The sequence below is a fragment of the Oenanthe melanoleuca genome, chromosome 13, assembly GCF_029582105.1.
Source record: "Oenanthe melanoleuca isolate GR-GAL-2019-014 chromosome 13, OMel1.0, whole genome shotgun sequence".
Taxonomy (NCBI): domain Eukaryota; kingdom Metazoa; phylum Chordata; class Aves; order Passeriformes; family Muscicapidae; genus Oenanthe; species Oenanthe melanoleuca.
This window is the reverse complement of record NC_079347.1, coordinates 3,471,116-3,494,359: the sequence shown is the minus strand read 5'-3', so window position 1 is coordinate 3,494,359 and position 23,244 is coordinate 3,471,116. Positions and strand designations below refer to the sequence as shown.

The 23,244-nt window shown below is 55.0% G+C and overlaps 1 protein-coding gene across 3 annotated transcripts in view; it reads left to right on the top strand.

Annotated features, from left to right (window-relative positions):
* The window catches only part of ARHGAP26 (Rho GTPase activating protein 26), a 104,084-nt gene that overhangs the window by 29,839 nt on the left and 51,001 nt on the right, over nucleotides 1-23,244 (top strand). For all 3 annotated transcript variants that reach the window (XM_056502578.1, XM_056502577.1, XM_056502579.1), the window contains exons 11-12: nucleotides 6,572-6,650; nucleotides 21,671-21,707. In XM_056502578.1, coding sequence (XP_056358553.1) covers nucleotides 6,572-6,650; nucleotides 21,671-21,707 — 116 coding nt within the window. The remainder of the gene's footprint in view (nucleotides 1-6,571; nucleotides 6,651-21,670; nucleotides 21,708-23,244) is intronic.

Below are 23,244 nucleotides of genomic sequence, written 5' to 3'. Positions count from 1 at the left end.
GAGCTGGGCTGTGCTGGGCTGTGCTGGGCTGTGCTGGGGCTGAGCTGGGCTGTGCTGGGCTGTGCTGGGGCTGAGCTGGGCTGTGCTGGGCTGTGCTGGGCTGTGCTGGGCTGAGCTGGGCTGTGCTGGGCTCTGCTGGCCCTGCTGTGCTCCTGCTGGGCTCTGCTGGCCCTGCTGTGCTCCTGCTCTCAGCTTTGGGACACTTCCTGGGCAGGTTCTGTCCTTCAGTCACACCCTGTGTGAGTGGAAAACATTATTCCATGCAATCACACCTTTTCCAGCTCCGTGCATTGAATTGCTGCTTTGGTTTACAAGTCTCTCTGACTCAGGTCTCTCTGACTTTGGGGTGTTTGAGCACTCTGGCCACTCGAGGTGAGCAGGTCCAGCCTGTGGCTGCTCTGTGGCTGTGCTGGGAGGGATGTGCTGCCCCTTCCCAGCCCTGGCTGTGGTTGGAATAGTGTCAGATTTTCTGCTGGAGTGGCTGGCTCACCATGGATGGGTGATACTGGACCCCTGGCTCTGCCTCCAGGCACTTTCACTCCTTTTTCCAGAAGAAGGAAAACACTTGTGCTGTGACTTATCACACAGCAGCTGGGCCAGAGGTATGTGTGGATTCAATCTCTGGCAGGCAGGAGTGGGAGCTGTTACCATATCAGTGAGCATCATGCATGGCTCACACACACAAACAGGAAAGCCAGGCTGCTCTTGCTATTCCAACAGGGGTTAGTCACTGAGTTTGAGCTGCAGAAGTTCACATGGTTCACAGAAACCTGCTGCAAAGGCACTCAGTGTGTTCTGGCTGTGAGCCTGTCCGTGGTCCAGCTCTCCTCCCATCTGCAGGAATGCCCTGGAGCTCTCAGCAAAACCCAAGTTCATTAAGATCTGAGTGTTGAATAAAGCTGGGATAACCCCTGGTGCCTCAGCAGGGTTGCAGTGGCAGGGAGGGGTTGGGTGATGGAGCTCTGCCTGTGCTGGCTGAGGGATGGGATAACCTGGGGCTGCCTCCCACTCTGCAACTCTGCTTTTCTCCAGAAAGTTGCAATATTACTGCTGACACAGGAATTTTTTTTTTTTTTTTTTTTTGCTGTGCCCTGAGGATATTTTTTTATAATGTGAAAATCAAACTAAAAAAGTGGGAGAAGAAGAATGGAGCCACAGTAATTTTCTTCAGCGTGTTCAGAGGCAGCTGAAGCTTCCCTTGATGTTTGGAGCCTGCCAGGCCTGGGATCAGGAGCTGCTCCAGAAATCTGTGTGCTCCATGTAAATCATGGCAGAGGAATAGCACAGGAAGGGGAACCTGAGGAATTTCTCCATTCTGCAGGGATTTGCCTGAGAGAGCAGGACACACCTGGAGGAAAAGGCTGTTTTGTCCCAATGTGCAGCAGCTCTGCATTCACTTGGTATCAGAATTTGTCATTAGGTGTCTAAAATATTGGGTATTCCCAAGATGAGCTTAAGAGGAAGAGGAAACAGCAAGTTTTGCCATGGCTGAAGGAGGCTGGGATGTGCCCAGGCTGTCTCCCCTTCCTGGGGTGGGTGTGGGCCCCAGCAGGGCCAGGGGTGCTGGAGATCACCTGGCCAGGCTTGGCTGTGTCACAGCTCCCAGCACAGCCTGGAGGTGGCAGCCTGGGCTGCACAGAAATGGCTTTGGGAGCCCAGGCTGCAGGACTGCAGCCAGCAGGGACACCCAGCCAAGAGCTGCTCCTTCTTAGGTGGGGGAAAAAAAAAAAAAAAAAAAAAAAAAGTGGGTTTTTCTCCTGTAAGGATGATTCAGCACTACCAAGCTGAAAATCTGGAGCCTGGTCTGTTGTTACAGCATTGCTTCCTTGTGACAGAATCCCAGAATAGTTCCTGTTGGACCTTAGGGCTCATCTCATTCCAGCCCTGCCAGGGGCAGGGACACCTTCCACCATCCCAGGCTGCTCCAGCCCCATCCAACCTGGCCCTGGCATTTGGAAATGGTTCTCATGTTCAGTGTAGCAAGTTACAGGTATTGTGTTGTGTTGTTACAGAAGAATTAACCCCAGAGTGGTGTTCTAGGGCCTGGCTGAAATACACCCCAGTGTGATGGATGCTGTGTTTTACTGGTAATGCTCTTTTTTCATTAACTGAATTAAATCAGGTTTGTAAACAAGGTGAGCAGGGATGGCAGCCAGTGTCTTACAAAACCTGGGGAGGAGGAGATCTCATCTGAGTGATGACAGAGCTGTGTCATTTAGGATAATGTAGGTCATTGCTCTGGGCCAGAAGCAAGTGCTGCTCAGTGCAGATGGCTCTTAGGGCAGCAGGAGCTTTCCAAAAGCAGGGCTTGGCTCTGGCTGGGTCACAGGGCAGGGAGCTCTGCAGTGCCTGTCCCTGTCCCTGCCAGTGTCACCTTTCAGACACTCTAGAGCAAGGCCTGGGGGCTGCACAGGGGCTGGGCTGGCCCAGGGGGGTGAGGCTCCCTCCCCTTGGTGGCCCCAGCCCTGCAGGGTGTGCTGAGCTCTGGGTGCACACCCAGAATTCCTGAGCTCAGTGTCCCCTTCATTCCACCTTTGCTCACCAACATTTTGGGGCCACATCTGGCCCAGGGGCTCCTGCCTGGGCTGCTGTGGGGCTGGGAACATCTCTGATGCACTCTTGTGTGTTTCAGCAGCAGTTTAGATTGTCTCGCTGTGATAAGCTGCTGCAGCAGTTGGAAGTTCTTATCTCTCTCTATTGCTTTCCTTATTTGTTTGTTTTCCTGGAAGAAGGAAAAGCTATTGCAGTTTCTCATTTTCTCACTGTGCTTAGTCACAGCTCCTTAAGGCCAGGCCATTTGTCACAAAAGCTGAAATATTGAGAAAATTCAAATTTCCTGTGTGGTCTCATATGGAAAAATCTTCCATTTTTAGATTGCAGCATATTGAAAATACTCTTTCTTATTAAGTGTTTGCCATGTTGTGTTCTGATCTCAGCCTCCTACACTCACTCCATTCAGAAACTGATTTCTTCTGATCCCAATATCCCTTCCCCTCTTTGTGTCCCAGAAAAAGGCCAAGGGGTTGGTGCCTGCAGGTGGAAGTGTGGGATGCAGCACCTGGGAGTGAATCTGCAGCTCCTTGGTCCAGTTTGCCACAAGAGCTCAGCTTTGTGCACCTTGGAGACAGGTCCAGGAGGGTCCTGGTGGCACTGTGGCACTGTGACACTGGTGACACTGGTGACACTGGTGACACTGTGACACTGACATTGTGACACTGTGACACTGCTGGCACTGTGACACTGGTGACACTGGTGGCACTGTGACACTGACATTGTGACACTGTGACACTGTGACACTGCTGGCACTGTGACACTGGTGACACTGGTGGCACTGTGACACTGACATTGTGACACTGTGGCACTGTGACAATGTGACACTGTGACACTGGTGGCACTGTGACACTGGTGGCACTGTGACACTGGTGACACTGGTGACACTGTGACACTGTGGCACTGTGACACTGCTGACACTGTGACACTGTGACACTGGTGACACTGCTGGCACTGTGACACTGGTGACACTGGTGACACTGGTGACACTGTGACACTGATGGCCCTGGTGACACTGTGACACTGGGACACTATGACACTGGTGACACTGTGACACTGTGACACTGCTGACACTGGTGACACTGCCTTTGTGGCACTGTGACACTGTGACACTGTGACACTGTGACACTGTGACACTGTGACACTGTGGCACTGCTGACCAGGAGCTGTTGCTGCCTGAGCTGGGCTGGCTCCACCTGGCTCCAGGTGCATCCTGTGTTGGGAGGTGGGAGCTGCCCCACAGCAAAATCTGTATTTATTACATGTTATCTTATAAATAATTATCTTGTAAGTGACCCCTGGTATTTGGGGTAAATTTTTGGGTGAGAGGACAAGGACAGATGCATTCTGCTGATGTTTTGGGAATGTCAGAGTGGGGTTTTGGCCATGGCTGGTGCTGGAGATATCCCCAAGCAGCAGGTCCTGTGAGGCTGGTGCTCTGCAGGCTGTGCCCCCAGCAGGGCTGGGGCTGGTGCAGTGCCAGCCATGGCCTGGCTTGGGCACACAGAGCCCCTGGGCTCAGCCACATCCACCATGAGTGAGCTGCAGTGTGTGGGTGCATTTAAATTTGTCACAGCCAGGAAGATGCTGCTGCTCAGGAAAGTGATGCAATGGGTGTCCTGGCAAATAAAGCTGGGGAGGAGATGCAGAGCTATTTGCAATGGAAATGGGGTTTGATTCAGTTTCACAGCCCCTCCCCTCATGCTGTTAAAGAAGTTTGGCTTTGAAGTGAAGCCCGAGGAGTTGTTATCTGCTCAGAGGCAGAACAAACATTTTTGCTGTTATCACCTCTCAGCCCTGTGCTGAGGGAAGCTGGCACTCCAGATACCAGCCCTGCCACTCTGGGATCCTGCTCTGCCAGAGCCCAGTGCCCAGCACACCATGAAGGGAGGGTTTCCATTTCTCTGTTCTAATGGCTTGGCTGAAGAGACAGAAATCCCAGTATTTTCTGTCCTGTGTGTCCCTAGCTGAGCTAGAGCCCTTCCAGGGCTGACTGAGGTGTCTGTGCCTTCAGCAGCAGCTTGGCTTAAAGTCAGGCCTAAGCCCTGGCTGAAGCAGCCCCTGCAGCTCCCCAGGTGCCAGGGCTGCTCCTGAGCCACTTGGTACCTGCACAGCAGGGAGCTCTGTGCAGGGCTTGGAGCATCTCTGCTGGTGGATGTGCAGTTCTCCCTCTCAGATGGGGCCATGGTTTCAGTGGTTTCCTCTTCCCTCCAAAGTGAGTAAACTTCCAAACCACTAAGCTGGTGAGTATTGACTGACTCACCAATGGGATTAGCAGAGATCAAGCACATTATGTCTGGGTTTGGAGCTGGGCACAGCTTCCACTGGTGGGGCAGTGCTGAGCTGCTGTGTGTGTGCAGGAGGCTGGTGGGTGAGTGGGGCTAGGGACAGTCCTCAGCCCCTGCCCTGTGTGTGCCACAGAGCACAGCAGAGGGGCCAAACCCCCTCTTGAGAGCCCCTGTGAAAGTTTAATTTTCTTACAGGCTCTTATCAAGGACCAAAGGGCATGTGCAGAGTGTTGGTGCAGCTCACCTCTTCCTGCTCAGTCACCCTTGGGAAGCTCAAGTTAGAAATCCCCCATCCCCAGGTTTTATCAGGTTTTGGGGATTGGGTACTGAGCAGAGGCTACGTGCCCTGTGGAGCACTCTGCAGGGCTGGCAGCTCCTGAGCCTTAATCCCAGTCCCAGTCCCAATCCCAATCCCAGTCCCAACCCCTTCCCTGTTTGTGCTCAGAGCAGAGTTCCTGGTTCCTGTGCTGTGCCAGGGCAGTGCCAGACACACAGACAGGGTCACTGGGATGCCAGACACACAGACAGGGTCACTGGCAGTGCCAGACACACAGACAGGGTCACAGGGATGCCAGACACACAGACAGGGTCACTGGCAGTGCCAGACACACAGACAGGGTCACTGGGGCTGTGGCAGTGCCAGGCACACAGACAGGGTCACTGGCAGTGTCAGACACACAGACAGGGTCACTGGCAGTGCCAGACACACAGACAGGGTCACTGGGATGCCAGACACACAGACAGGGTCACTGGCAGTGTCAGACACACAGACAGGGTCACTGGGATGCCAGTCCCTGCTGTGGGATCACAGCTCTCCCCCAGGGCTGTACAAACTCTCTGTCATGTCAGATCCATCCTCAGCTGGTCCCCGTGACCAGAGCAGGTGTTTGGGGTGGGCTCCTCCATGGAGGGGTCCAGGAGAGGTGCAGCATCGCTGAGGGGTGTGAGGGTGGCGTTGGCCCTGGGGCAGGGCTGGTGCCAGTGTCCCCTGCTCCTGTGTGTGTGCAGCACCCAGGCCTGGCCTTTCCCTTCTCATTGCAGCACATGAGCAGTGCCAGGGCTGTTTGTTGGCCCGGCAGGGCAGCTCAGGGCTGCAGGGTGTGTGTGGCAGTGCTGGGGCAGGAGCAGCACCCCGGGACTCCTGCACTGCTGGGGGGGACAGGGACCAGCAGGGTAGGGACAGGGGGCTGGCACAGCCACAGGGCACAGCCCAGGGAACAGGCTGGCACAGCCACAGGGCACAGACACCGTGGGGATGGAATGCTTGGCACAGCTGAAGGTCTCTGTGAGCCTGGAGCTTGGCGTGGTGGTGAGACTTGGGGGCTGGGGTCTGTGGGGTTTCTGCTTGCTCAGTCACCTTCCCTTGCTCACCTTCCCTGTCACTTTTCTTGTCACCTTCCCTGCTCACCTTCCTCAATCACCTTCCCTTGTCCACCTTCCCTGCTCACCTTCCCTGTCACCTTCCCTGTCCCTTCCCTGTCCCCTCCTGCCTCCCCTGCTGTGGCAGTGCCCAGCCCAGTGCAGGTGACCTGGCTGTGGCCAGAGCAGGACTCTGTCACTCTGTCCCCATCTGCTGCCCCAGCCCCAGCCCCAGCAAAGGCGTGTGGATCTCTGGCTCTGCTCCTGCCCCTCAGGGATGGCCGTGCCTTCTGTCCTGGTGCTGGGGCCTGGCTGGCAGCAGCTTGTCCTCCCTGTCCCCTGCTCCTGTTTGAAGCTCACCTTTCCCTCTGCAGGCCCGGGGTCATCACCATGCAGGCGCTGTCGGAGGAGGAGCGGCGGCTCTGGATGGAGGCCATGGACGGCCGGGAGCCGGTGAGACAATTTGGATAAAAAATAACACAGAGGGAACGTGCAGAGCCCCCTCCGTGGGCAGCTCCTGCCTCCTGCCAGGAGAACCCTTTAATCCCTTGGTTAAATATTTGAGGCAGTGCTGGATCTCCCGTGCGTGGAGGCGCAGAGGAGGAGGGAAGGCCTGGCCAGCACAAACACGCTGCTCTGCCCTGCTGAAAGGAAATCATGGCAGAAAGAGCAGAGTGCAGGACAAGAGGCTGCACATTTCCAGGTCTGTGGAGTCCTTGGCAGCCGTGCCTGGGTCTGGTAGAGCTGGGGTTTCGTGTGAGCAGAGCAGTGTGGCCCCTGCTCCCCCTGTGCTGCTGCTGTGCCAAAGGCTCCCTCAGCTCTGGAAGGGATTCTGGAGGTCTGCAGAGAGCTCCCTGCTAGTTTTTATTCTGGAATGCGTTTGCAAGCCTCGCTGCCAGAGCTCTGGCTGGTTCTGAGGGGGTCCCTGGGGTGCTGGGGCACAGTGGGGTGACAGTCCCACAGCCCTGCTGAGCAGCCAGGGCCATCTGTGCCCTCTGTGCCTGCTGCTCATGGCCAGCAGCGTTTTGGGGAGTGAAGAGAGGCTGTGTGGGGAGCCAGAGCTGTGTGTGGCAGCCTGTGTGGCCTTGGGGGTGTGTCTGCACTCAGAGCTCCATGTCCCATCCCAGCACAGCTGCTGCCACACTCTGCTCCTGCACTGAGCATGGCAAGGCTCCTGCTGGTCAGGCTGGAGCAGGTGAGGCGTGGGGAGCCCGTTCTGGGTTGGTGCAGCCTTGCTCTGGGAGCAGTTTGGGGATGGGAGGTGCTGCCCTGCATCTCAGGGCAGGGACTGTGGGGTGATTGCAGCCAGGCACAGCCTGGGCTGGGAGATCCATCAGGTAATTCAGGTAGGATGGGAGCTCAGGAGGGCTCTGCTCCAGGCTCAGAGCAGGTGCTGGGGTGTGGGGAGGAGGGTCACAGCCTGCCTGGGCCAGCCCACTGCTCCCTGGCCTCCTGACCCCCAGGATGAACCTCTCCTTTCGATTTACACCTGCCCAGAGGGGCAGGCTGCCCCATCCCTGTCCAGACCCAGGGCAGGATCCCTGTTGGGCAGGGCTTGGGGGAGCCTGGTTTAGTGAAAGGTGTCAAGGCAAGGGGTGGGACTGGATGAGACTTTAGGGCCCTTCCAATTTAAACCATGCCATGATTCTCTGGTTCTGTGACAGCCTCTGCTCCCTTTTTCTGTTCACCTTGTTTGGGTGACCCCTGCTCCTCCTCCCCTGGGGCAGCTGTAGTGGACAGCCCTCTCCAGCTCCAGGTGCCAGCTGTCTTCATCCCTCCTAAAGGAGCCCCTGATTTGATTCTGGTGGTCCCAGAAACAAATCCTGCATTGCTGCTCCTCCTCTGAGTGCTCCTGCAGCCTGCTCCCCTGCCTCTGCACACCTCAGCTGGCAGGGCTGGCTGGCAGAGTGAGCTGCAGGAATGCTCACCCAGCTGTGTTGAGCTGCTGGTGCTGCCAGGCTGCAGCACAGGAGCACAGAGCTGCAGACACAGATTCTGGCTTTGCACAGAGAGCTGTGCATGCCAAGGGCTCTGTGGATCCAGGAGTGCCTGGGTTATCCTGGTCAGAACTGGCTGAGAGCTCCTCCAGAGCTCACAGTGGTGGTGCCTGTGCTCTGCTGCTCTCCCATCAGCTGAGTGAGGGCAGCTGGCTCAGCCAGGGCTTGTGGCTGTGCATTAGTGAGTTCCTGGTGGCTCTGGGTTGCTCGTGGCTCACACTGCCCTTCCAGGTGTGGAGTGGGAGCAATGGGAACAGCCTGCTTGGGAATGGATCCAGGAGACACTGGCTGCTGAAGGTGCTGTGTGTTGGCACATGAGGCAGCTCCTTGTCCTCAGTTCTCCTCCTCCATCCATCAAAAGTGCAGCTGTGGGCTGCTCTGTTTGGGTTCTTATCTTGCAGCACCAGGGTGCAGCGTGTTATCTCTGTGTTCCCTATTCCACAGGGATTTCCTTGAGCAAGAGATGAGCATCTCACCTTTGGACTCCTGGAAATATGCACCCTGTGCTTCGAGTGTATTTCTGTAACCCAAGAGCCCTACTGGAAAGAATGTGTGGTTTTCCTTTGATTTGGCTGTGGGGCTTGGGGATGGTAATTCCATGTGCAAATTCAGCCTGTGGAGAGATCAGCAAGGACTGGAGTTTGTTTCTTAATTATAATGAAAAATGTAAACCCAAATGTCAAATTACATCTCAGTGAGATTTAAACATAGAGTGTGGCTGCATTAGCCAAGACATTTGTCACAACTTGAGAAGATTTACTGTGTCTCCCAGTCAGAGCAGCCTCCAGACAGCTCTCATCACGCCCTTAACTCTTACCACTTGTTACTTGGATAAAGCCCCCGTGTTGACTTTGGGTTTTCTTCCATGTGGCAGAGGCTGGAAACAGGAGAAACTGCTAACTCTGGGAAGGAGCAGTGCTGGTTGGTTTTGTTAAGACACTCAGGATCAGTTTCTTGTGGATTTTCTCCTCTGCTGATGCAGTTTGCAAATGTAGATGGTGGAGGCCAGAGCGAGTCTGAAACTTCCTTGGAAGCTGAGTCAGGAATAAAAGCTGTGTTGGCTGATGGTGGCTGTGCTGGGTTTAGGAGAGGCCAAATTAGGCTGAGTCTTGTGGCAAAGAACAAGGTAAGCATTTAGGTAAGGGTGTGGTGAGTGAGTGTGGAGGTGGAAAAGGAGGCTCAGGGGGAATTTCTGGCTCTGCACAGCTCCCTGCCAGGAGGGGACAGAGGGGGGGGCTCTGCTCCAGGAACAGGGACAGGAGGAGAGGGAACAGCCTCAGGCTGGGCAGGGGAGATCAGGGTGGGCACAGCAGGAATTCCCCATGGAAAGGGGGTCAGGGATTGGAACTGCCCAGGGAGGGTCGGGTCCCCATCCCTGGAGGTGTCACCTGGAGGTGGCACTGAGAGCTCTGGGCTGGGGACAGGGTGGGGATCAGGCACAGCTGGGACTGGCTGGGCTGGGAGGGCTTTTCCCACCCCAGCAATGCTGGATCTGGTCCAGCCCAGAGCTGGGGGTGCCCCGAGGCTGCTCCCCACTAGATGGCAGCTGAGACCGGGCACATCAGCCCTGGGAGGGCAAACACAGCACTGGAGCTCCTGTCCCAGCTGTGCAGAACATCTGGCAGTGCCCCTGGAGCTCCCTCAGCCCTGTCCCAGCTGTGCAGAACATCTGGCAGTGCCCCTGGAGCTCCCTCAGCCCTGTCCCAGCTGTGCAGAACATCTGGCAGTGCCCCTGGAGCTCCCTCAGCCCTGTCCCAGCTGTGCAGAACATCTGGCAGTGCCCCTGGAGCTCCTGTCCCAGCTGTGCAGAACATCTGGCAGTGCCCCTGGAGCTCCCTCAGCCCTGTCCCAGCTGTGCAGAACATCTGGCAGTGCCCCTGGAGCTCCCTCAGCCCTGTCCCAGCTGTGCAGAACATCTGGCAGTGCTCCTGGAGCTCCCTGTGCCCTGTCCCAGCTGTGCAGAACATCTGGCAGTGCCCCTGGAGCTCCCTCAGCCCTGTCCCAGCTGTGCAGAACATCTGGCAGTGCTCCTGGAGCTCCCTCAGCCCTGTCCCAGCTGTGCAGAACATCTGGCAGTGCCCCTGGAGCTCCTGTCCCAGCTGTGCAGAACATCTGGCAGTGCCCCTGGAGCTCCTGTCCCAGCTGTGCAGAACATCTGACAGTGCCCCGGAGCTCCCTCAGCCCTGTCCCAGCTGTGCAGAACATCTGGCAGTGCTCCTGGAGCTCCCTCAGCCCTGTCCCAGCTGTGCAGAACATCTGGCAGTGCCCCTGGAGCTCCCTGTGCCCTGTCCCAGCTGTGCAGAACATCTGGCAGTGCTCCTGGAGCTCCCTCAGCCCTGTCCCAGCTGTGCAGAACATCTGGCAGTGCTCCTGGAGCTCCCTCAGCCCTGTCCCAGCTGTGCAGAACATCTGGCAGTGCTCCTGGAGCTCCCTCAGCCCTGCTGCCACCAGGGCTCAGTGGCAGTGACAGGACCCAGCCCCACATTCCTGCCCAGCACACCTCCCACCCCCTCCTGGGGTATTGCTTCTGGGAATTCTTTCTGGAATTGTTTTTCATTTCCCTTGTCTAATTATACAGAATGCTGAGAGATTTATTTCCCAGTGGAAACGGCGCTGTTTGAACTCACTCCAGCACTTCCAACCTCGGCATTCCTGTCATTTTAACTCATTCAGAAAATAAATCCACTGGGAGGACTTCAGCCCCAGCGTGGCTGTGGGGGCATGGACAGGCACCCCCTGCTCCTTATCCCATCCCTTTATCCTGCACAGGCACCTCCTGCTCCTTATCCCAACCTTTATCCTGCACTGGGACTCACTGGGGATGGACAGGCACCCCCTGCTCCTTATCCCATCCCTTTATCCTGCACTGGGACTCACTGGGGATGGACAGACACCCACTGTTCCTTATCCCATCCCTTTATCCTGCACTGGGACTCACTGGGGATGGACAGACACCCACTGCTCCTTTCCCCATCCCTTGTCCTGCACAGGCACCACTGCTCCCTTTATCCTGCCCTGGGACTCACTGGGGATGGACAGGCACCCCCTGTTCCTTATCCCATCCCTTATCCTGCACTGGGACTCACTGGGGCTGCACAGGCACCCCCTGTTCCTTATCCCAAGCTTTATCCTGCACTGGGACTCAGTGGGGATGGACAGACACCCACTGCTCCTTTCCCCATCCCTTATCCTGCACTGGGACTCACTGGGGATGGACAGACACCCACTGTTCCTTATCCCATCCCTTTATCCTGCACTGGGACTCACTGGGGATGGACAGACACCCACTGCTCCTTTCCCCATCCCTTGTCCTGCACAGGCACCCACTGCTCCCTTTACCCTGCCCTGGGACTCAGAGGGGCTGCAGACCTGCTTTGCCACTGAGCTCATTCCCTCTCAGGGATGGCAGGTGCTGTCACCCAGAGCCCTGTGGGCACCCCCAGTGTCCTGAGCTGTGCCAGGGCCGTGGGTGGGTGCCAGAGGATCACTGTGTTCCCTGCTCTGCTCTCCCCAGGCTCTGCTCCTCTCCAGTGCCTTCCCTCTGCCTTCTTCATGCTGGGCTTTGATTGTGCTCTCAGTCCCACAGACGTGTTTTTGTCAGCTTTCTGGAAAAGATGTTTTTCTGTCTTGCAGGTTTTCATGGCCTTCATCCTGCCTGGGTTTGTTTACTTATAGCAGATTTTTTTTTTGTTGTTCTCTATGACCTGAGTCATTCCTGTTGCTGCTTCTTCGTCTCCCTGTCTCTCTCTCTTTACTGAACAGAACATTTTTTTCCCCACTCTGCCCACTCTTAATGTCTAAGTTTCTATTGTTTGCTGCTTCTCTTTGCCTCTAATCTGTTTCCCAGCCCAGACAACCCAGAACTTTCCCTGAACTGGAGCTCAGGGTTGGTGCCAGCTCCCAGTGCAGGGGGCAGGGTGATGGTGAGTCCCACTGGGACCCACCCTGGCCCAGGGAGCCCCTCTTGGCTTTCTTTGCATCCCACAGCTCAGGATTATTGCCCCAAAAAATTCTTTGTCCTTTTTGGGGGCAGGGTGGCAGCAGAGGGTCTCAGAGAAGCGTGTTCCACCTCATGTTCTGTGTTAGTTCTTGGACCACGTGCTCTTGCTGCTGCTCCCTACTTGGTAACCCTTTAAGCCTGTAATAGCAGTGACTTTACATGGGGCTTGTGAGCTTTTATTTTGCTTTTAAAGCACTTAAGCCAGTGAGGTCTTAAGCTTTGACTCCAGGCTTTCATTCCTGGTTCCAGCAGCTGCTGCTTTGGTGGCTCACCCAGCTGGAGCCACTGTGGCTGCTGGGGTTTGTCCTCTGCTTAAGAAGCTGTTTCAGAGAGAAGTACTCAGAGAAGCATTACAGATGATTTTTAAAAGAGAGAAGATCCCTCTGGATTGCTTTTACACAGCTGAAAGTGCTGTCCCACCCAGTCTTGGCAATGTGTGAGCTGTTGTTCCAGCTGTGTTTTGGGGGTGTCAGGAGCAGAGCAGTGGCTGTGTGCTGTGAATGCCTCCCTGTCTCTGTAATGCATTCCTGGCTCTGCCTCGGGGCTGTGCTGCACAGGCTGGCTGGGGAGGTTTGGCTGTGCCTGGGCCCAGGGCACAGCTGGGTTCTGCTTCCCTTTGGGAGTGTTGCTCTGTGGGGTCTGGTGCATCCCTTATCTCCTGTCCCTGCTGACAGCCCTGAGGAGCTCTCGGGAGCGAGGGCAGGTCCTGGGGCACAGGGCATGGCACAGCACACGTGCCCTGCCTGCTGCAGGTGTGTTCCTGATTCTGGGCTCAGGTGAGCCTGGTGCTGGCAGTGCTGGCTCTGTGGGGTGCCTGGGGAGCGGGGATAATCGAACCTGGATTGCAGCACAGATGTGGAACAGGATGGAGCAGCTGCTTGCAGCAACTTGTTTGTGATGCTGGGCCCAGGGAGGTGAAGCAGCCCCAGGGGAGGGTGCAGGGTGCTGGCATCCAGGGATCTCCTGTCCTGCTCTGGTGGGAACTGGCTGTCCACCCTCAGCCTCAGCTGGGGGACAGACCAGAGAGAGCATTCTCACCTCCCTTTCCTCTCTTTATCACCTCTGCTTCGAGTTATCTGATCAGGCAGTTCAACAAACACGTAGAAATTCAGGGAATAGCTCCGTGCTGGGAGAACTAATTTCCCTGCCAATTTAAATAGACTATTAGAGTATTGTTTCCTACTTTAAATTAAAAATTAAAGTAAATGGTTCATGCTACAATGACTAGCAAAGCCAGCCTCTTCCATTATTCCCTGCTCTGTTGGGCCTTCCATTTGGTTTTAAGCAGTGATTTACTGTCCTGCTGCAGCCCCACCACCATCCCTCACCCAGGGCTTCTCCCTCTCCCACCTGCAGCCCCAGAAAAAGGATTTTGGGCTCTGTTGTTTTGATAATTTTATTTCTCTATTCTGGCTGGGATCAGGAGCAGGACTGGGATCAGGAGCAGGAATGGGATCAGGATCAGGACTGGGATGAGGAGCAGGGCTGGGCTCAGGATCAGGAATGGGCTCAGGATCAGGACTAGGCTCAGGAGCAGGGCTGGGCTCAGGATCAGGACTGGGATGAGGAGCAGGGCTGGGCTCAGGATCAGGAATGGGCTCAGGATCAGGACTGGGATGAGGAGCAGGGCTGGGCTCAGGATCAGGAATGGGCTCAGGATCAGGACTAGGCTCAGGAGCAGGGCTGGGCTCAGGAGCTGGGCTGGGCTCAGGCTGCAGGCTCAGGCCATGGCAGGGTGCAGGTGGACGTGTCCCACACTGTTTGCTGGCTGGTAGAAGTGGGGTGTGGGTGCTGGCAGCCCTGGGTGGGCACAGGCAGAGCTGAGGTTTTCCCAGGAAAGTTTTGAGTTGTGGAATTTCAGGTCCTGTGTGCAGAGGGATAAACTGCTGCAGTTTTGGAGAGGGACACCAAAAGCTTTAAAGCCCCATTGAACTCCCAGGTCCAGGAAAGAACCTTGTGCCACCTGCCAGGACTGGTCCAAGCAACCTCTGCAGCCACCTGGGTCCCTCTGGAGAGGAGGGATGGGCTGTGTCCCCTTGTGCTGCTGTCCCAGGGCTCAGGCTGTGTGCTCTGTGTCCCCCAGATGGCACTGGGGGTGGTCCCACCAGGGCTGTCCCAGCCTTTAGAGCTGCAGGGTGGGTGCTGAGTCCTGGCAGGGAGCACCAGCAGTGTCAGAGCTCCCTGACAGAGCAGAGCAGCAGGCAGGGCTGTGTGACAGTCGTTTTAAAAATAAAGATGACACTGCCCTTTGAGATGAGGCTGGTGTGGATGTGCTGAGAGCTGTGTGGGTCAGCAGAGGGAGGAGGCAGGGTGTGTGTGCTGGCTGGGCTCCAGCCACAGCTGCCCAGGAGGATGTGCAGGCTGTTGCTCAAGCATCCTAGAAAACTTGGGGGAAGCTTAGAGCAGTACAAGTTTTCACTTTTAATCATTTCTCTGAGTGATCCCAACATGTCTGCTTCGCTGGGTTAACTTGAAAACGCTGCTCTGGGAATCTTAGGGCGCTCCAGTTATTCCAAAAATGTATTTTGCTGGAGCAGTTGACCTTTAGTTGTGTTATTCTGAGGCTGCCATGGGTGTGCTGCCCTGGCTCCCACACAGCCCCCAGCGTGGCTGCAGCTCCATCCCTGCTCAGGCTCAGCCAGGGCAAGCTGACAGTTTGACCCAGGTAATTTTTTGCCTTGTTCTGACCCAGGTGATTGTTTCCTTGGGTGACAAACACAGTTATATAACTGAGCTGAGCTCAGCAGCCCAGCTGGCTGGCAGGGAGCCCAGCTGGCCTCGGCTCCAGAGGCCCTTGGGAATGCCTGCACTTGTAATAAAATGTGGGCTTGTTTTTAATTAGAACCATCCTTTAGCTCAGCTCCCACAGACAGAACAGCAAGACCCATGGAGAGGATTCCAGCCCCCCAGATGGTTGATTTGTGATAGATTTTTTTCCTTTTCTGTCCTTTAATCAGGCCCTGGGTATAAGTTTGAAGCTGAAATTTGTGTTGGAAGGAAAAAGCAGGAGAGAGGAAGGGGGACACGAGGTGGGAGATGAGTCTGACTGTGATGAGCAGTGGGGTGGGAGGGAAGGAAGGAAGGAAGGAGCTGCCAGGGTCCCTGGCCACCCTCTCCCAAGGGAACAGCTTTGTCTGCATGGCACAAACCAGCATTTCCCAGTGGGTTCTGCTGCCCTGCCAAGGCCTGATTTCCCTCCCCTGCTGCTGCAGAGAGGTTTGCAGGGGTGTGGGCTGGGAGGGATCATCCTCCTCTCTCTGTCCTTCTGGCTCTCAGAGCAAGGAAGGTTATTTCCAACCACAACCCAGTGTAGTCTAGCTCTGAAAATCTTGCTTGTAGTATGAGAACCTGGCTCTCAGACAGAAACAGAACAGGGCTGATAAGGCAGAGCCAGAAACAAGGGCTGATTTCATCAGGGCTGCCAGGTATCCTGCTTTTAACAAGGAAATGGGCTTTTTGTACATGAGCTTTGCTGGGCTGCTGCTCCAGGGCTGTGAAAGTGCTGAGCCCAGGGGCAGCTCTGCAGGGTCCTGCTGGGACATCTGCCTCTTCTCTTCTCTTCTCTTCTCTTCTCTTCTCTTCTCTTCTCTTCTCTTCTCTTCTCTTCTCTTCTCTTCTCTTCTCTTCTCTTCTCTTCTCTTCTCTTCTCTTCTCTTCTCCCTCTCCCTCTCCCTCTCCCTCTCCCTCTCCCTCTCCCTCTCCCTCTCCCTCTCCCTCTCCCTCTCCCTCTCCCTCTCCCTCTCCCTCTCCCTCTCCCTCTCCCTCTCCCTCTCCCTCTCCCTCTCCCTCTCCCTCTCCCTCTCCCTCTCCCTCTCCCTCTTCTCTTCCCCTTCTCTTCCCCTTCTCTTCCCTTCCCCTGTGCCATGGGGAGCCCTGGGGACCCCCTCAGGCCCACCAGGTGAGGAAGGAGCTGTTCCTGCTGCTGCAGAGGGATGTGCAGGGCTCCCAGCTCTGCTGCTGGCTGGGGCTGGGCTGTCTGTGTGTCTGTCTGTCTGTCTGGGAGCTGTGGGGTGCTGGGGGTGCTCAGGCACCCAGCAGCAGCTGAGTCAGCCAGAGTGGCTGGGCTCCAGCTGGAGCTCTGCTCTCCAGCCCATCTGCCCTTATAAAAGGGTTGCAAAACACTGCTGGGGAGTGTCTGTGTCCTGTGCCCATGGCTCCCCAGGCTGCCCCAGCATGGAGGCCACTTGGGCTACCAGTTCTGAGGGAATGTCATCTCTATTTATACCCCTTGGGCTCGTGCATCTTCTGAGCTGCAAGTTGAGAGACTCGTTCCTGGCTGTTTTGAGGATTTCTGAGTATGAATCACGAGGAAATTGCATAACACTGCAGCATTTCCTCCCATTGCTCTGGCCTTTGCAAACACCAGGAGACCAGGGAATTCTGGCAGCACTGGCCCATTCTGAGAGTCCAAATGGAAAGTCTGGCTTGCAGGGAATGTCCCAGCAGCAGTGAAAGGAGAGGGAGGTGGAATCTTCCACGCCAGGGCATGGAGCTGAAATCCTGCAAACCAAGCTGCTGGCCTCAGTGCTCTCCTTAAATCCCTCCTTCCTCTGAGCTGGGCAATCCTCTCCTCTCCATTTCAGCCATTGGGCAGAATTTTGTGCCAGTGTTGGAACTGGAAGGATTTTGGGAGGGAGCTGTGCTAAACACTGTGCAGCCTCCAAGGGATGCAGCTGAGGTTGGGCCATTTTGGATTTTAAACTTGAAATGAAAGTGAATGAGGCTGGAAATGAAGCAAGTGCCATAGGAAATCATAGCCTTGTCTTGTGGAGGTTCATGAGAACCATGGGCAGCAGCTTGACCCTGAAATGGGGAAATAAAAATGAAATTATTCAACATCATCTCTTTGTAGTTCCTCTTCCAACCCCCTGCTACTTCCTTTTCCTTTTCTTTTCCCCCTGGTGTCATCCTGAACCACTCACTCACCCATCTGCTCTTTGCACATCATGTTTGGGATCAGGCTGGAAAACTGATGGGTTGAATTCCTCCTGATTGCTCTGTGCACAGGCAGAAAGTGCAGCAGATGATGAACAGTGGCTGTAGGGTGTTTCAGGCTCTCAGTGGTGTCTGTAGGGTGTTTCAGGCTCTCAGTGGTGGCTGTAGGGTGTTTCAGGCTCCCAGTGGTGGCTGTAGGGTGTTTCAGGCTCCCAGTGGTGGCTGTAGGGTGTTTCAGGCTCTGGGATGTGTCTGTAGGGTGTTTCAGGCTCTGGGATGTGTCTGTAGGGTGTTTCAGGCTCTGGGATGTGTCTGTAGGGTGTTTCAGGCTCTCAGTGGTGGCTGTAGGGTGTTTCAGGCTCTGGGATGTGTCTGTAGGGTGTTTCAGGCTCTCAGTGGTGGCTGTAGGGTGTTTCAGGCTCTCAGTGGTGGCTGTAGGGTGTTTCAGGCTCTGGGATGTGTCTGTAGGGTGTTTCAGGCTCCCAGTGGTGGCTGTAGGGTGTTTCAGGCTCTCAGTGGTGGCTGTAGGGTGTTTCAGGCTCTGGGATGTGTCTGTAGGGTGTTTCAGGCTCTGGGTGGTGGCTGTAGGGTGTTTCAGGCTCCCAGTGGTGGCTGTAGGGTGTTTCAGGCTCTGGGTGGTGGCTGTAGGGTGTTTCAGGCTCCCAGTGGTGTCTGTAGGGTGTTTCAGGCTCTGGGATGTGTCTGTAGGGTGTTTCAGGCTCTCAGTGGTGGCTGTAGGGTGTTTCAGGCTCTCAGTGGTGGCTGTAGGGTGTTTCAGGCTCTGGGATGTGTCTGTAGGGTGTTTCAGGCTCTGGGTGGTGGCTGTAGGGTGTTTCAGGCTCTGGGATGTGTCTGTAGGGTGTTTCAGGCTCTCAGTGGTGGCTGTAGGGTGTTTCAGGCTCTCAGTGGTGGCTGTAGGGTGTTTCAGGCTCTGGGATGTGTCTGTAGGGTGTTTCAGGCTCTCAGTGGTGGCTGTAGGGTGTTTCAGGCTCTGGGTGGTGGCTGTAGGGTGTTTCAGGCTCTGGGATGTGTCTGTAGGGTGTTTCAGGCTCTGGGATGTGTCTGTAGGGTGTTTCAGGCTCTCAGTGGTGGCTGTAGGGTGTTTCAGGCTCTGGGATGTGTCTGTAGGGTGTTTCAGGCTCCCAGTGGTGTCTGTAGGGTGTTTCAGGCTCTCAGTGGTGTCTGTAGGGTGTTTCAGGCTCCCAGTGGTGGCTGTAGGGTGTTTCAGGCTCTCAGTGGTGGCTGTAGGGTGTTTCAGGCTCTGGGATGTGTCTGTAGGGTGTTTCAGGCTCTGGGATGTGTCTGTAGGGTGTTTCAGGCTCTCAGTGGTGGCTGTAGGGTGTTTCAGGCTCCCAGTGGTGGCCATCAGTGCTTGTGGAGCTGTTTTAGGATCCAGATGGCTGTTGGTGGCTGTGGGGGTACTTCAGGCTCCAGTGGTGCCTTTCAGAGGGTTTCTGATCAGGAGAATCCCCAGCTGATGTCTGCCTGATGCTCAGCTCCAGTGCTGGGTGTGTGGTTATGGCAGGACTGAACCTGGGGGTGCAGCACCTGCATTGCTGCTTCTGCCCAGGCTGTGGGCTGTGAAGAATTGGGGACAGGGATCCAGGAGCAGTTCTGGGGTGTGAGTGACCCCCAGCCCATCCCTGGGCTCATCCTGTGGCTCCAGGGTGCAGGGAGCTCCTGCTGGGCTGTGTGTTCCTCACCACACCCTCCAACATCTCACAGCTCTTAATCATCCCTATAAAACCATTTCCTCTGCAAAACATGCATTTGGTGAAATGTCTCACCAAAGGAAATAACTGGCTCTTTGATGAATTATCTTAAATATCAAGTTCATAATTGAGCATAGTGCAAGTGTCAAAGTAGTCATGAGTTGTAACTGCTCTCATAAAATTTGTCTTTCTGGATTACTTACAGATGCATCTTGGAATTTTTCAATAATAGTTTGTAAAGGCTTCCCTTAAGCTTCCAGGCACAATTATCCTGCAGGAATGAAGCAGCAGTAGTTTCTGCTAAAACAAATTACACAATCTGGTTTTGTTCAGGGTATTTGACCATCTACAGGAGGAGTTTAGAGAACTAAATACAAGACATCAAGGTCTGTAAGTTTTGTACTATATTTAATATTTAATAGATATTTTTTCTATAGACATCACCCCTGAAACTGCCTGGTGAGGATATTTTGGCTCTGGAAATACAATCAAATGGGAATAATTAGTGAGAGAGGGATGTTAAAGCATCACAGTGCTGCAGGGCAGGGATTTGTCTCCATGTTAGTCAATCCCAGTTCTGGGGGTTTTATAACCCAGCCTGTTCCCACAGGTGTCCCTGCAGCTCCCAAAAATATGCTGATTTCCCACCCTGTGTGTGTGTGTGTGTGTGTGACTGACACTGGGAACTGAAAGGAGCTTTTCATTCACTGGGAACTCTCTGGGTTTGGGGCTGTTCTCTCCAGAGTGTGTTAACTACAGGAAAAACTGTGTGGGCATAAAATCACACTCATTGCAGGGTGTTGTATTGTCTGGGCTGGTGCTGGGTGCTGGGTGTGTGTCACCCTGTGTCACTGTGAGTGTCTGTGGTGGGTGCTGTCACCGTGAGTGTCTGTGGTGGGTGCTGTCACCCTGTGAGTGTCACTCTGAGTGTCTCTGGTGGGTGTTGTCACCCTGTGAGTGTCACTGAGTGTCTGTGGTTGGTGCTGTCACCCTGTGAGTGTCACTGTGAGTGTCACTGAGTGTCTGTGGTGGGTGCTGTCACCCTGTGAGTGTCACTGAGTGTCTCTGGTGGGTGTTGTCACCCTGTGAGTGTCACTCTGAGTGTCTCTGGTGGGTGTTGTCACCCTGTGAGTGTCACTGAGTGTCTGTGGTGGGTGCTGTCACCCTGTGAGTGTCACTGAGTGTCTCTGGTGGGTGTTGTCACCCTGTGAGTGTCACTGTGAGTGTCACTGAGTGTCTGTGGTTGGTGCTGTCACCCTGTGAGTGTCACTCTGAGTGTCTCTGGTGGGTGCTGTCACCCTGTGAGTGTCACTGAGTGTCTGTGGTGGGTGGGTGCTGTGTCAGGGAGCCTGTGGGTGTTTCCCTTCCCTCCTCCATTATTTTATTTTCTTGCTACCAGCACTGCTCCTAGAGGAAAGCTCACTGGCTGAGTGCAGCTGGTTTTGCTGCTGGATCATGCCCCACTTGCCAGATGTGGCAGGTGGATTTTCTCCTGCAGACAATCCCCTCTGCTCTCTCCTGTGTTACACAGCCAGGTGTGCTGGAGGGGGAGCTGCTCCAGGGACCAGCCCCTGCCCAGAGCCCAGTTTGCAGCTGCTCCATGAGGTTTGTGCCTCCCTGGAGGAGCTGACCCTGGTGTGCTGGGCTGGGGGAGCAGAGTGGCTGTGCTGGGGTGACCTCCAGGGAGGAATGTGTTTGTGAGCCCTGCTGGGCTGTGACACAGCCTGGCTGAGCTCTGCTCTGCTCTGGGAGCATCCCAGGCAGCCTCACCCTGAGCTGCAGCTGCTGGGGGACATCCAGAGCCCCCCAGGCCCCTGTGGGTGCAGGGTGGGAGCCCTGGAGCAGAGCCCTCTGCTGTTGCTCTGAGTGTTGCTACCAACACGGCCTTTGGGAGCCTGCCCTGCCCTGGCTATTTTGGGAGGCAGCATGTGATGCAGGCAGCTCCCTGCTCCCTCTGCAAGGGGCTCCCAGCAGCTTCTCCAGCCTCTTGTCCTGCTCTGTGGCCTCCTGGCCACGTCCAGGATGGGGTGTGTGTGTGGGACTCAGCACTGAAGGATTATTTTAAACCATTTCACTCTGTTGGGCTGCAGAAATACAACCTGTCTGAGGGCTGATCTTCTTACAGTGCTGTTGGTATTATCCTGGGCTTTTAAAGTGCCCTCACATCAGGATTAAAACCTTCTGCCAGTGTTTTCCCTTTTTATTGTACTCACTGAAATGTCACTTTAATCTCCAGTTCCAGGCTGTGGTGGGGATTGGGGTGGGAGGAGGAGCATCAATAATTGAGGCTGGAGAGGTTTGGATGGAGGATGGAGTCCTGCTGGTGGCTCTGCTGTGAGCAGTGCCTCATCCTGCTGCCCTTCTTGCCCTCTCCAAATCAATGACATTTCTTTTCCTCTCCTGCTCTTGCTGACTCCTGTGCTCAGGCTGGACCTGCTCCCTGCCCGAGCTGCACCCCAGGGTTCCTGTAATGCCCAAAAGGGAATGAATTGCCTGCTTTGCTCTGGGTTTATATCCTCTCTATGTGTCTTTCAGGAGGAGTCATACAATCATGGTTTGGCTTTTAAAGGTCATCTAGTCCAACCCCTCCTTCATTTTGTTCAGAAACCTCTAATTTCTGTTTTTACCTGGCCCACCCCATTTGCACTCTTTCACTTTAAGAGCTGCCCTAGTGGGTATTTTACAAAACCCCAGAGTTGGGCCAGCCCAGCATTGTGTGCAGAAGGTGCTGGTGCTGTCTGGGGCCCTGGCAGACACACTGTGGTGGCACCAGCTGTGCCAGCAGTCCCAGCCCAGGGTCCTCATTAGATTCTCTCTTGTGTTTTGCAGGTGTACAACTCGAACAAGGACAGCCAGAGCGAAGGCAGTGAGTATCTTGCCCCTCTCAGGGTGTGTCCCCTCCTGCCCCACAGGGTCTGGTGGCCCTGGGAGCTGCTCCTGGAGCCAAGCAGAGGCTCAGGTGACACTGGGAGCAGCCAGCTCTCCCTCTGAGCCAGAATGAGCAGTGTGTCTTTCCAAGGGGGAACTGGAGCAGAAACGTGGGAGGGAGGAGGTCCTGCCTCACCCAGAGCCCTCACCAGGAAAAAAGCTGTTTTTATTGCAGTTCAGGCAATCAAAGCCTTGGGTCAGGAAAGCACTTGTTTTTCTTCCTGGAGGAGCAGTTGCACCTGGTCCTGCCTCTTGTGTCCTGTGTTTTAAAACCCCTAATTGAGCCATTTCCCAGCAGGTTAGATTTGCCATAATTGCAGTGCTGCAGCCCCATCCCTTCCCTCCTTCCCTCACAGATGCAGCCAGGCCTGGGCTGATGCTCAGTGCCTGCTTCATTGTGCTGCTGCCTCAGACACACATCTCCATCTGGAGCCTGAGCATTTTTCCCTCAATAATTGGTGTAATTTGCAGCTGATGCTCCTCACACCCATGTCAGCAGTCTCTCCCCTCTGTGCTCTGGTTTCTGCTTCCCTTTGATGCCCTCTGCCATCACTGCACACCCATCCTGTCCCTGACCCAGGTGTGAGCAGAGCTCAGGGCTGGGCTCACACATGTGTGTCCCTGGGGTGGGGGCTCTGCCCAGCAGCTCCCCAGGGCCAGGAGGGGTTTTTGGGGTGCAGAGCCCAGCGTGGCTCAGCTCTGTGCTCAGCTCTGTGCTGTCCCTGCTCCCTGCACACAGCCCTGCCCCTGCCAGCTCTGCACCTGCCCTTTGGCTCTGCACACCATCCTGGTGGTGTCAGGAGAACTAACCCACAAACAGCAGAGGTTTGTGTCCAAAAGGGAGGCAGTGGATTCCTTTTTGCTTTATTGGAATAAAGGGAGAGGCCATGGGGCATCCCCTGGCATCTCTCAGATTTTTGGAGGACTCAGCCTCCTTTTTATCCCAATTTCCCTCTCTCTTTCCCCATTGCTGAGGTACTTGAGAGGTACAGACTTCCCAAACACCTGATACCTGAGATTCCCCTCTAATGTACAACCCTCCCTTTTAATTTTTAATTCTTATAGAATTCATGGTTTTTCCCCATTGCTTCTTTCATCTTCCAATATCCAATTTCATTTACCAGCAAATGTTTGTAAAGGCAAATCTCTTTTCCCATTCATCAATCAGTGGAACCCCTCCCATTGTTGCTTTTATCTCTCAGTGCTATCTACCAGCAGATCCACAGCTTGTTTGTAAAGACAAATGCAACATTCCTCCCAATGGTCTCTCTTAGAAATGGGAATGATGCTCCTTGTGTGCTGCTCCTCTGGTCCTGGGGGCAGCTTGGGACCCCTGGCTGGAGGTGGTTCCAAACCTCTGCTTGGGCATACATTCCACTATCCCAGTTTGCTCCCAGCCCTGTCCAGCCTGGCCTTGGGCACTGCCAGGGATCCAGGGGCAGCCACAGCAAATCTGGCACCTGCCCACCCTCATT